Source organism: Pristiophorus japonicus, chromosome 7, assembly GCF_044704955.1.
Source record: "Pristiophorus japonicus isolate sPriJap1 chromosome 7, sPriJap1.hap1, whole genome shotgun sequence".
Lineage (NCBI taxonomy): Eukaryota > Metazoa > Chordata > Chondrichthyes > Pristiophoridae > Pristiophorus > Pristiophorus japonicus.
The window spans coordinates 48,989,205-49,003,125 of NC_091983.1; the positions used below are offsets into that span (position 1 = coordinate 48,989,205).

Here is a 13,921-nt window from a genome sequence, read left to right on the forward strand (position 1 = left end):
ATAATAAAAGTAATTGCTTCAGAAAATATTTCCAAACACAATTCTTAACCCATAGCAGGCAGTTTAGTGGGAAATATCCAATAGCTGGGGAAAGGGAGTTGAACGATTTGGTAATTTCTTCCCTGGCAATCGCAGAGATGATTTCATGGTGAAGATATATCCATTTTGTTGCTTGATGACATAGCAACATACAAAGTATTTGTTTATTTTTAGGATACCTTGAAATAGATGTTCATATAATAACAAATCTGTCTTTTCTTTTACTAGTCTAAGACATATGGGTGCACTTGGCAAGGCCAAGCACTTTCCTTCACAATAGACTTCGCTGCTGGATTTACCTGTGTTGATAATAACACAAAGGTGAGGAAATTGCAAATGCCATATGTGAGTATTGTGGAAGTTAAAGCAAAAGAATTATAGGCGTAAATTGTTGTGCAGTGAAGCTTCTGGTGTGAAGCTCTGTTAGATGGATCACAAAATCAACTTAATTCTGTTATTGGACAATCTACAGCCCACACTCCCATTCAGCACGACTCCAACCCAATCGCTTACCCGATAGAGTCCAAAATATAACTTGAACTCAATTTTTAACTTTATAATAGTGGCTTCAAATTATTGCAGGAGTATTTTAAAGAACTTAAATATTGATGTTTATCAGGCTGATCAGATGTGCTCATTAGCAAAAAAATGTAAAGCAGATATAATTGTAAGAATTTTTGGGGACATTTTTTCAACTGTAAGTAACATACAAAGCAGTTTTGTATTGAACGAATAATATGTTTTTTGATGTGCTCATCCCTACACACACTTTGGGCATCACACAAAATTCAATTTAAAATCAATACATTGTGTATAATATTGAATTGCTCATTCCACCTGTCAGCAGATGAATTATGAGGCTCTTTGTTACTTTACAGAATGCTATCTGGAGATTCAAGTTCTCACAGCTCAAAGGATCCTCTGATGATGGAAAAACATGTGTGAAACTGCTTTTTCAGAATCCAGATACCAGACAGATTGACATGAAGGTATCTTCATCATGGGGCGTACAATCACTTTAATTCAAATACCTTCATTGCAGGGGAAATGTCCTGTTTAGAAGTTGTATGAAATGTGAATACTAAATGCCACATGAAGCCCACAATATGTAGGAAATATAAAATATAAAAATTCCAACCTGTAACTTATATCAGTCGAGTAGCATCAAATGAATCATCCTTCTTTTCACCTTTGAATTTATATTTTGCTTCAAAATAGCAATCTCAGAAGTTTATTTTAAAGTTTATCTGATAGATTAACATCTTTACTTACTATTTTAACACAATCATAGCAAGAATGCTTCATCATAAGAACATAAGAAATAGGAGCAGGAGTAGGCCATTTGGCCCTTCGAGCCTGCTCCGCCATGTAATAAGATCATGGTTGATCTGATCATGGACTCAGCTCCACTTCCCTGCTCACTCCCCATAACCCTTTACTCCCTTATCACTCAAAAATCTGTCTATCTCTGCCTTAAATATATTCAATGATCCAGCCTCCACAGCTCTCTGGGGCAGAGAATTCTACAGATTTACAACCCTCTGAGAAGAAATTCCTTCTCATCTCAGTTTTAAATGGGCGACCCCTTATTCTAAAACTATGCCCCCTAGTTCTAGATTCCCCCATGAGTGGAAATATCCTCTCTGCATCTCCTTTGTTAAGCCTCCTCATTATCTTATATATCTCAATAAGATCACCTCTCATTCTTCTAAACTCCAATGAGTACAGGCCCAACCTGCTCAACCTTTCCTCATAGCCAAGATAAGTCAACCCCCTCATCTCAGGAATCAACCGAGTGAACCTTCTCTGAACTGTCTCCAATGCAAGTCAATTAAGAATCAATTCCATATAGTGATAAAGGGGAGACTTTTCTGGGGGGGGACAGCAGGCCGGATGCTCAGATGCTGATGCCCTATGTTCTGTGTAGAATCAGTTAATTGCAGAGCAGGCTGTTGTTGGTGCTGCTGGTGTGTCTGGTAGTGCTGATGTCTCCGGTGATGCTGGTGTTGGGGCTGATCGTGGTGGAATTCTGAGGACCAAGGTGAGAGAGTATAAACTATACCCATTCTGATGGAATAGATGGCAGGTGAACTTGAGATGACAGAAACATTCTGTCAATGGTGAGAGAGGTTGTTCCAATAAGGTGTCACTAGATAGAGAGTTTGCTCCAAACACTTGCAACCATTCATAAAGCTCAATCTGTCTTCCAAATGCAGTAGGCAGCAGCTTCAGACCTTGGAAAGTGAACAGCTGTGAGATGGGAGCTTTTATAGTGCATTTCCAGATGTCAAGTAATGAAATGATTCCATGGCCACTCAACTCCCGCCCTGTTTACCAGACGTGATCTCTAAGCAGTGTGGACTCCGTGGGCGACCTAGTAAATTCCGTGAGCTCAAAATAGTTGCTAATCCTCTGTACATCATTATCATAGGCAGTCCCTCGGAATCGAGGAAGACTTGCTTCCACTCCTAAAGTGAGTCCTTTGGTGGCTGAACAGTCCAATGGGGAGAGCCACAGACGCTGTCACAGATGGGACGACATTCGTCGGGGAAAGGGGGAGGTGGGACTGATTTGCTGCACGCTCCTTCCGCAGCCTGCGCCTGACCTCTTCACGCTCGCAGCGTTGAAATTCGAAGAGCTCAACGCCCTCCAGGATGCATTTTCTCCACCTAGGGCGGTCTTCGGCCAGGGTCTCCCAGGAAGGCTTTGAGGGTGTCCTTGTAACGTTTCTGCTGCCCATCTTTGGCTCATTTGCCATGAAGAAGATTCACATAGAGCAATTGCTTAGGGAGTCTCATGTCTGGCATGCGAACTATGTGGCCCGCCCAGCGAAGTTGATCGAGTGTGGTCAATGCTTCAATGCTGGGGATTAGCCTGGGTGAGGACACTGATGTTGGTGCGCCTGTCCTCCCAGGGGATTTGCAGGATCTTGCGGAGACATCGTTGGTGATATATCTCCAGCGACTTGAGGTGTCTTCTGTACATTGTCCATGCCTCTGATCCATACAGGAGGGCGGGTATTACTACAGCCCTGTAGACCATGAGCTTGGTGGTAGATATGAGGTCCTGGTATTCAAACACTCTTTTCCTCAGGCGGCCAAAGGCTGCACTGGCGCACTGGAGGCGATGTTGAATCGCTGCATCAATGTCTGTCTTTGTTGATAAGAGGCTCCTGAGATATGGGAAGTGGTCCACGTTGTCTAGGGCCACGCCGTGGATCTTGATGACTGGGGGGCAGTGCTGTGTGGCGAGGACAGGCTGGTGGAGGACCGTTGTCTTACAGATGTTAAGCATAAGGCCCATGCTTTCATATGCCTCAGTGAATACATCGATTATATCCTGGAGTTCAGCCTCAGAATGTGCGCAGATGCAGGCATCGTCCGCGTACTGAAGCTCAACGACAGAGGTTGGGGTGATCTTGGACCTGGCCTGGAGGCGGCGTAGGTTAAACAGATTCCCACTGGTTTTGTAGTTTAGTTCTATTCCAGCGGGGAGCTTGTTGATTGTGAGGTGGAGCATGGCGGCGAGGAAGATTGAGAAGAGGGTTGGAGTGATGACACAGCCCTGTTTGACCCCAGTCCGTACGTGGATTGGGTCTGTAATGGATCCGTTGGTAAGGATCACGGCCTGCATGTTGTCGTGGAGCAGGCGAAGGATGTTGACAAACTTTTGGGGGCATCCAAAACGGAGGAGGATGCTCCATAAGCCCTCATGATTGACAGTGTCAAAGGCCTTTGTAAGATCGAAAAAGACCATGTATAAGGGCAGGCACTGCTCCCTGCATTTTCCTGCAGCTGTTGCGCTGCAAAGGTCATGTCCGTTGTGCCCCTTAGGGGACGAAATCCGCATTGTGATTCCGGTAGGAGCTCCTCGGCCACAGGGAGAAGACGGTTGACAAGAACTCTAGCGACAGCCTTCCCAGTGGCTGATAGCAGGGAGATTCCCTTGTAGTTGTCGCAGTCGGACTTGTCCCCTTTATTAAAGATGGTCACGATCATTGCATCTCTGAGATCTCCCGGCGTGCTCTCCTCCCTCCAAATGAGAGAGATGAGGTCATGTATCCGCGCCAACAGCGCCTCTCCGCCATACTTTAGCGCCTCAGCAGGGATTCCATCAACACCCATAGACTTGTTATTCTTGAGCTGTTTTATGGCTTTGCCAACCTCGTTTCACTGAGGTGGTGGCGGGTCACATGCTGCGGGATGGAGTTGGGAACACTTGAGTCAAAGGCAGAGTCTCAATTGAGGAGATCTTAAATGTGCTCCTTCCAGCGGCTCCTGACAGCCTCGGTGTCCTTGATGAGTGTTTCCCCGTTCTTGGCCAGCAGTGAGGTGCAGCCTTGGGAGTTTAGACCGTAGGTGGCCTTGACTGCAATGAAGAATCCTCGCATATCGTGGCTGTCGGCCAGTTGTTGTCTCTCCTGTGCTTTCTCCATCCACCACCTGTTCTTTAGGTCCCGGGTTTTTTGTTGGCCCAGAATGGGATCAGAGTACTATCCGAAAGGACTTAGCACCGGCCCGCTTCTATCCCGGGCCGAAAGGACGTCGCACCGGCCCGCTTCTATCCCGGGCCGAAAGGACGTCGCACCGGCCCGCTTCTATCCCGGGCCAAAAGGACCCCTACACTGGCCCGCTTCTATCCTGGGCCAAAGGGACCCCGCACCGGCCCACCTCTATCCCAGGCCGAAAGGACCCCGCACCGGCCCGCTTCTATCCTGGGCCAAAGGGACCCCGCACTAGCCTGCTTCTATCCCGGGGCAAAGGGACCCCGCACTGGCCTGCTTTTATCTGAGTCAGAAGGTTGTGGGTTTGAGAGCGGTGGACAGACCCTGCCCGGGAGTGGAGGACAGACCCTGCCCAGGAGTGGAGGACAGACCCTGCCCAGGAGTGGAGGACAGACCCTGCCCGGGTGTGGAGGACAGAACCCGTTCAGGGGTGGAGGACAGACCATGCCCGGGAGCGGAGGACAGACCCTGCCCGGGAGCGGAGGACAGACCCTGCCCGGGAGCGGAGAACAGACCCTGCCCGGGAGCGGAGGACAGACCCTGCCCGGGAGCGGAGGAAGACCCTGCCCCGGAGCGGAGGACAGACCCTGCCCGGGAGCGGAGGACAGACCCTGCCCGGGAGCGGAGGAAGACCCTGCCCCGGAGCGGAGGACAGACCCTGCCCGGGAGCGGAGGACAGACCCTGCTCGGGAGCGGAGGACAGACCCTGCCCGGGAGCGGAGGACAGACCCTGCCCGGGAGCGGAGGACAGTCCCTGCCCGGGAGCGGAGGACAGTCCCTGCCCGGGAGCGGAGGACAGACCCTGCCCGGGAGCGGAGGACAGACCCTGCCCGGGAGCGGAGGACAGACCCTGCCCGGGAGCGGAGGACAGACCCAGCCCGGGAGCGGAGGACAGACCCAGCCTGGGAGCAGGAGAGAGAGCAGGTGTGGTGGTGATTCCAGCCCCTATACTGCAGTCTCACGACTTGGGCCGCCTGGCTGGAACTCCTGCGGCGACTGTGAAACATTCTGCCCGGGGCCGGCATCGAGCCGGCTAAAGGGACTCTGAGGCCGGCGTTCAACTGGCCGAAGGGACTCCAGGGCCGGCGTTCAACTGGCTGAAGGGACTCCAGGGCCGGCATTCAACTGGCCGAAGGGACTCCAGGGCCGGCGTTCAACTGGCTGAAGGGACTCCAGGGCCGGCGTTCAACTGGCCGAAGGGACTCCAGGGCCGGCGTTCAACTGGCCGAAGGGACTCCAGGGCCGGCGTTCAACTGGCCGAAGGGACTCCAGGGCCGGTGCTGAACCAGCCGAAGGGACTCCAGGGCCGGTGCTGAACCAGCCGAAGGGACTCCAGGGCCGGTGCTGAACCAGCCGAAGGGACTCCAGGGCCGGTGCTGAACCAGCCGAAGGGACTCCAGGGCCGGTGCTGAACCAGCCGAAGGGACTCCAGGGCCGGTGCTGAACCAGCCGAAGGGACTCCAGGGCCGGTGCTGAACCAGCCGAAGGGACTCCAGGGCCGGTGCTGAACCAGCCGAAGGGACTCCAGGGCCGGTGCTGAACCAGCCGAAGGGACTCCAGGGCCGGTGCTGAACCAGCCGTAGGGACTCCAGGGCCGGTGCTGAACCAGCCGAAGGGACTCAATTTTTAAAACTTTTAATCAACTTTTAAACTTCTTAAGCAATTCAGGAAAACTCTTAAATTTTTAATCAACTTGGAGAACTTTTTTCTTTTTATTACTTAACTTTTAAACAACTTGATTTACATTTTAGACTTTTTTTTAAATCAACTTTATCAATTTTATCTATTTATTAAACCTTCAATCAACCTGTGTAACTTATTTTTAATAATTCGGAAATACTTTTAAACTCTTAAACTTTTAAAATGACTTGGTAACCTTTGGGGAAACTTTTAACCTTGGAATCCTCTGTTAACAAGGTCATAATGACCTGAATTGCCTCCCTGGCCACTGCGTGTCAGGTCTGTCAGTGCTGAGCAGACCCGACATTTGGTAAAGGCGCATGACAGTGGGTTCAAAAGCGGGGTCCCGACTCGCTGTCAAAAAAAAACACTTTCCCGCCTGACCCACCACCAATCACGTCGCTGATCCCCCCCCCCAAGTAATTCTCCCCTAAGTTTTCAATGTAATTCCTGCACGTAATCAATTGTTGTTTTTTTAATTTCAAATTAAACAAAAAAAAATCTTACTTTTCCTTTATTATCTCTCTCTCTCTCTCATTTTTCTTTCTGTACCTGATTCGACTTTAATTCACCCTCCTTCTCTGTCATTCCTGTTTCTTCTCAATTCTTAAATCTCATTGGTTAAGGAGATAAACTGCTGATCCCATCAGTAACTAAGTTCTCAGATGCCCCATTATCCTCGACACACCATTATCAGTTTGCCAGCAAGTTATGGTGCAAAAAATGTTTGAGCTGAAGGGTGGAGGAAAAACTCTTAACTAACAAGGCATGCTATGTGATGCCCCACTCTAGCGAGATCTGGCCCATATTTACTTGTAATTAAGCAGTTATCTGAAGGCCAAGAAAATCATAAAATATTAAAACTGGAGTGTACATATATGTGCAAGCACTGACACAGTTTGTAATCAATTAATTATTTTTCATCAAGACATTTGCAAGTTGAATATTAGCCTATACTTGAAATACAAATTTCTGGTATCTGGCATTGTGAATTTGGTAACTTTAATCCTTTTGTAAAACGTTCTGCTTTAGTACATTATGTCACATTATAATGTATTATATCCCACATGCAGGAAGTCATAACAAAACCTTACATGTGATGAGTTCCCAGAATTTGGAAGAATCGTTGACTTGTTTCAAACACCAAGATCCAATCTCTGGGGTGTCAGAGCCTGCACCTCCGTAATTCTTTTGAAGTGTCGTTTTCCAGACGCACTTTACTATACTTCATGCATATACACAATTAACAAAAGAAAATAAATGTCACAGATACAATGTCAAACAAGATAGCATTTTACATGATTATATCATTTACAAAATTTACCGAGACAAACCAATGTTTTCACCTCAAATATACCATGCAGTTAACTAAATGAAGAAGACTGATGATGTCCAAACTTTAAAGTAATGACAGCAATAGAAAATTCCCCGTTGTTCAATGGATAACCGAGACATTTTGGTGCAGTTTTTAAAAAATGACGTGACTGATGCTGCAGGAGGAGCAAATTTTCAGATTTTCTGTGTTTAAACTTAAAAACCTATCCTTGTGTTCCCCTTTTGACTTGGTGACTATTGAGAAGCTGAGTCATACGGTCCATCAAGATCCCAGTTTTAATTCCTAGGCTGTGACAAGTTCGCCGGGACAACATTAGAAGTGCTACACTGGCCTCAGTGCCCCAGGTTACAAAAGGGAAATTACTCCGAAATCCCCACTTCTGATCACGATACAATGCCCCTATGTAACTCGTGGGGGGGGTCACAGGGATCGGTGCTGGAGCCTCTTTACAATCTATATTAAGGATTGGATGAAGGGACTGAGTGTAACGTAGCCAAGTTTGCTGATGATGCAATGATGGGTGGGAAAGCAAGTTGTGAGGAGGACACAAAAAATATGCAAAGAGATATAGACAGGCTAAGTGAGTGGGCAAAAAATTCGCAGATGGAGTATAATGTGGGAAAGTATGAGGTTATCCACTTTGGCAGAAAAAATAAAAAAGCAAATTATTATTTAAATGGAGAAAAATTGCAAAGTGCTGCAGTACAGAGGTACCTGGGGGGTCCTTGTGCATGAAACACAAAAGGTTAGTATGCAGGTGCAGCAAGTAATCAGGAAGGCAAATGGAATGTTGGCCTTTATTGCAAGGGGGATAGAGTATAAAAGCAGATGTTTCCGCTCAAGGGGGAATCTAGAACTAGGGAGCATAGTTTTAGAATAAGGGGTCGCCCATTTAAAACTGAGATGAGGAGGAATTTCTTCTCTGAGAGGGCTATAAATCTGTAAAATTCTCTGCCCCAGAGAGCTGTGGAGACTGGGTCATATTTAAGGTAGACAGACTTTTGAGCTATAAGGGAGTAAAGGGTTATGGGGAGCGGGCAGGGAAGTGGAGCTGAGCCCATGATCAGATCAGCCATGATCTTATTGAATGGCGGAGCAAGCTCAAGGGGCCGAATGACCTACTCCTGCTCCTATTTCTTATGTTCTTATGTTCTATTGGAAGTGTATATATGTGGACGTTGGGTGAGGACAGAGTCATGCTTAGCTGTGATGCTTTCCTCTCTGGGTAAATAGCCTGTTGAGACTGGAAAGGTTCACACACAATTAATGACTTCTCAGGAAAATGCTAGTACCCATGGAACTGTAAACATTAGTCAACATCTTTAGGAGAATAATGGAGGGGAGAAGACTGATGGGAAAACAAAAGAGAAAACGATAAAGAAGATCAGGAAAAAAACAACCTGCTTCTGTTTGGCAAGTTGGAAATTCATTTATAATGACCTGCAAATGTATTCATTCCAAGAAGCGTGATAATTAACAGAAATATCTAGGGTGTTACAAGACAAAAAATCTGCAAAGGGACATGGACAGGCTAAGTGAGTGGGCAAAAATTTGGCAGATGGAGTATAATGTGGGAAAGTGTGAGGTTATCCACTTTGGCAGAAAAATAAAAAAGCAAATTATTATTTAAATGGAGAAAAATTGCACAGTGCTGCAGTACAGAGGGACCTGGGGGTCCTTGTGCATGAAACACAAAAAGTTTTATATATTGTCTAAATAAGAAATGCATTTCTGTAACAAATGAGCTCCAAAATAATGTCAAGAATGCTTCATGCATGTTTCTTTAATTGTCAGCAGGGCTTGAATCACTTTCGCTATAAACAGTGAAAAATCAATTTGTGCTGTTTAGCTTTTTCTCTAACCAATGAATAATGTATTGCAGTTGTCTCAACACATTCTACAATAGTAAGGATGTATTTGAAAGAAATATTGCAACCAAGGTCATGTTTAAACTTCTAAGAAACAGCAGACCTCACTGTAGGTTCAAAGCAGTTTAATGTGATAATTACTGTTCTATTTCTGCCTATGTTCAAAGTCATTCAGGCTGTACAGCATTAGTGTTTGCTGGGAGATGAATTAATGCATGTTCATCCTCAACATAATAATATCAGCCCTGATTGGTGTTGTGTATTCAGTATCATTTTTATCACAGCTAATGGACAACTACATGGGAATAGAGAACATGATCGGAATGTAAGGGAATAGCACTATCTTGAAAATTGGACATATTAATGAAGGAATAGTTTGATTTGCATATACCCAATGGTTCACATGAAAAGTATCCGATTTATTTACTTCACCAGTTATTGATCATGTTGTAAGATCACCAGATCAGATGAGATAAGGAAAACATCTTTGCTCATCAATCCACATAATTTTAAAATTATTCTCAATCGTGCCTGGGTTGCACTTCTTAGGCACAAAAAAGAGGAAAAGGAAATGGAGAACTGTGACACTGGGATTCCTCCCCCGCCCCCACCCCTGCACTTTACATTGTTTCAGGATTCCCAAGGCTTCCGGGGGAGGGGGAGTGTCTATGTCTGCCATAGGTACAGGTTGATGGCTACCACATAGAATCTGCTAGCTACTTGCTTCTCTTAATTGGAGTGACATGCTATATATCCATAGGATACTATAGAATAAAGAGAAATCTGTTGGAAAACCTATTATATTTTCTATTTTATATAAATGTACGCAGTAAATGTGCAGTTAGATACCTTCCTCTACATATGACAAGAGGGAAACATGCCATTTTTCTGCCTTTACCATGTATTAATCATGTTCCTTTTATTGTTGTTTAATTATCAGTATTAAAGAACAGTTAGAACTAATTGCGATTTCAGTTTAATTTAAGTCATAGTTTTGATATTATTGTAGTTATCGTACAATCCTCCAAACTAGGTTACTTAATTCTTGAGTGTCACTCTGGTTCAGCTGGTAGCACTCATGCCTCTGAGTCAGAAGGTTGAAGATTCAAATCCTACTCCAGGACTTGAGCTCATAATATAGACTGACACTTCAGTACAGCACTGAGGGGGGCGCTGTATTATTGGAGGTGCCATCTTTTAAACGTTAAGCTGAGGCCCTGTCTGTCAGTTCAGGTTGATATTAAATATCCCATGGTACTATTCAATGAAGAGTAGGGAGAATTGTTAGTGTTCTAGCCATCAGGTCTCTCTCAAGCAACAAAAACAGATTTAATGGTCATTCATCTCATTGGCTGCCAATAGGACCTTGCTGTGCAAATTGGTGGCTGCATTTGCCTACATAACAACACTGATCATTATTTAAAATATTAATTGGTTGTGAAGTGCTTTGGCACATCTTCAGGATTGATAAAGCACTATAGTTCATTCATTTGTGAAATAACCAAATTATTGATGATTCTACTAATGGAGTAGAAATGATCCAAATTATATTGATGATGACAGAAAAATCTAGTACCTTCTATACTGGTATGAATTTATATACCTACCAGTGAACAGCTACTACTATGCTACGTGGATGGGGAATGTCAGTTTTATTATAAGCTGTGCCTATTACCTAATAAAGCAGTTTGTGTTCTGTTGCAGGAGCTGGAATTCCCTGATCTGACAGCAGTTTTGCATTGCATACATTCGTTCATAGCGGCTAAAGTGGCTGCAGTGGATCCAGTGTTCGTAGACAGCCAGAGTGTTGCACGGAAGTACATGTACAGCAGCTGAGAATCAGATTGCAGCCACAGAAAATGTATTGTATTCTTTAACATAAAATAACCACTTCATGTCTATGCTGCTGTGGGGCACAAAGCACACAGTGGGTAATGGAACCCAAACAAGTCGGGAGTGATTGTGACTCTGGGCGATAGTGTAAAATGGGCGATATTGAATCAACTGTACATCATACATCTTTCCCAATATTTATTTCTGAAATGAAAATTGGGAGAGATGTTTAACAGGCAGGTGAATTGATATCAACCATTTTACACCATCGCCCGAAGTTAAAGTTACCCCTGTTGTGTTTTTAAATAGAAAATGGTTAAGGGTTAAAACATCATTTGAAAGATATCCGCAAAGCAAATACCAGGAAGTGAACACTGTCCTTGGTGCGTGCAGCACTGTTTTTTCTTGTGTTTTTTTTTCTCAGTGAAGTCTGCAGTCTCCCAGTACCAGTTTGCAATAATGGAAATCTGAACTCCAACATATCATTGTACAATTCATTATTCACACCAACAAAATATTTGAATGCAAAGTGTGTGCTTTTGCTTCTTGGAATCTGTTTCTTTCTTTTCATTAACAGCTGTATTTTCGATGTTATTCTTTTCCCTCATAGGCATGTTCATGTGTTCATTCTCATTGATTTTGAGACATGATGAATTTAAGCTTACTGGATTAGACACATTGCAATTAGGTTACAACTGGAATTACTTACTAAAAACAATAAGCGGATGGCTTTTCATTTGAGCAACAGCCAAATTTTTTGTACAGAAAAAAAATAATGATATAAACAATTGCAGAGATTCTAGTTTATTGTGAGTCAGTACTCAATTTTCTACCAGATGCGATGGTGAATCACGAAGCAAAAATGTTAGCTTTAGTTATGTTCATGCCATAATTTATGTTCAAAAGGCCTTGTGAGAGTCATCTGCTGAAAATCCCATAGAGACAATGAATAACTAAACACTACATCATGCATGAATTTGACATTCTGGTCAACAGGGTGGTAATATATATGTGGATGCTGCTAAAGGCATAAAAATTGGTAAAAGACATCCCAGGATCAATTGGATCTTGGCTAAGGTACTGCAATGATAATCAAAATCTAGTTGGATTAGAAGATTTGTTGCACTGAGCAATGACATACTCCACTGATTGATTCCAAGATTAATGCTGACAAGGGATGCCATTCAGCCCATTTAGCTCATCTACCAAGAATAGAAAAAAATATACATTTCCCCCAACATATTTTTTAACTGTCACTTGAACAGGATTTTCCTCTTACTTACCCTATCCAGAAGACCACTGCAAGTGTGCAATACTATTTGCATGAAAAAACTTTTCGTGACGTTCTGTCATAAATGTTTCTTTCATGTGTCACGCTGCAGCTAAGGAAGCTGTGGCCACCAGGTCTCACTGAGAAAAATCGGGGCAACGGCAAATTCAGCAGAACACGATGGGATTTATCTTCCTCATTTTGTACAGGGTCAAAAGTTTATTAAAATAGCACAGATATGAATTAAGTAGAAGCACTTCAACCATTACATTCAAAATTGGAAGATCCAGATAATTTCTTCTATATTACAAAAATAAAAAATAAATCCTCGTCCAAATCCTAAAATTATAAAAATGCTCAGGATACTGTAAAAGATTGAGAGAACTCTGTCAGGATTTAAACTTTTGGAAACATGAGTACTGTGCATATATATCAAAGTCCTGACATTTGTGACCTTCCACTTTTACTGTATGTAGTATAAGAAGCAATTCCCTTGGACAGAAGGCAATCTACTAGAGTCTGGACTCAGCAAACCTGTTGAAAAAGACTATTAAGGCTGAGACCCTCCAAATGGCATGAAATGAATTATTCCCAGCTTATTATGTTACTGTTTTGCAAACCTAGTGAATTGGCTGATTTGTACTTAGGGTAGAAGCCTGGCAGATCCGAGTTCGAGCCCAAAATCTGGCCTATTCCCATCCCTCCCAGCTTCCAGAATCCTGCGCCATTTCCTATTGGTAACATTTACTGAAGTAGATTACATTAAGGATGCAAGAATTGTTCGGCTATATTTTATTCAAAATAGAATCACATTAGTGAAAATAATCATTCCTATAAATAATCAATATCAGTATATTGTGGTTAAAGGGGACTTGTAATCTATTAAAAATCATTTGGATATGGTACTTGCCAACATGGTGCCTGTCCTGATCTCCAGATGTTGTGTTGTTCTGGAACAGTTTAAATTATAGCATTAGGTTTTTTGTTAAGTTAACTCACACTGGAAGTACACTTGTTATTATTCTTCTTTCTTCCAATTCTGTGATGAAGCAGTGCCCAGATTTTTTGGGGAAAGTAAATGTCCAGGTTTGGTATGTTCCATGTAGATTTTTTTTCCCAATTGCTGTTCCATACTCTGTTCACTAGAAAACTGTTTTGAAACCCACTGCTGTCGTTATTAAGAACATAAGAAATTGAGGCCCCGAATTGCGTCGCGTTCCGTTTGGGGCGGTAACAACTGTGAGGCAGGAGTTCCTTCACCAGGAGAGGAAGTCCCGCCCTGTGACCTATATTCGGCTTACTGCCCCCGAGAGCAAGTGGAGCGCAATATATCGGGCACGGGAGCGGGGCGGAAAGACTCCGTGAAGGGCACATTGCTACGCCGTGGGACG

General features: G+C 44.0%; 1 protein-coding gene across 1 annotated transcript in view; it reads left to right on the plus strand.

Moving 5' to 3' along the window:
* Positions 1 to 11,263, plus strand: part of sntg2 (syntrophin, gamma 2) — a 403,287-nt gene extending 392,024 nt beyond the window's left edge. The window contains exons 15-17 of the mRNA XM_070884354.1: positions 268 to 360; positions 918 to 1,028; positions 11,132 to 11,263. Coding sequence (XP_070740455.1) covers positions 268 to 360; positions 918 to 1,028; positions 11,132 to 11,263 — 336 coding nt within the window. The remainder of the gene's footprint in view (positions 1 to 267; positions 361 to 917; positions 1,029 to 11,131) is intronic.
* The last annotated feature ends 2,658 nt before the right edge of the window (positions 11,264 to 13,921 follow it).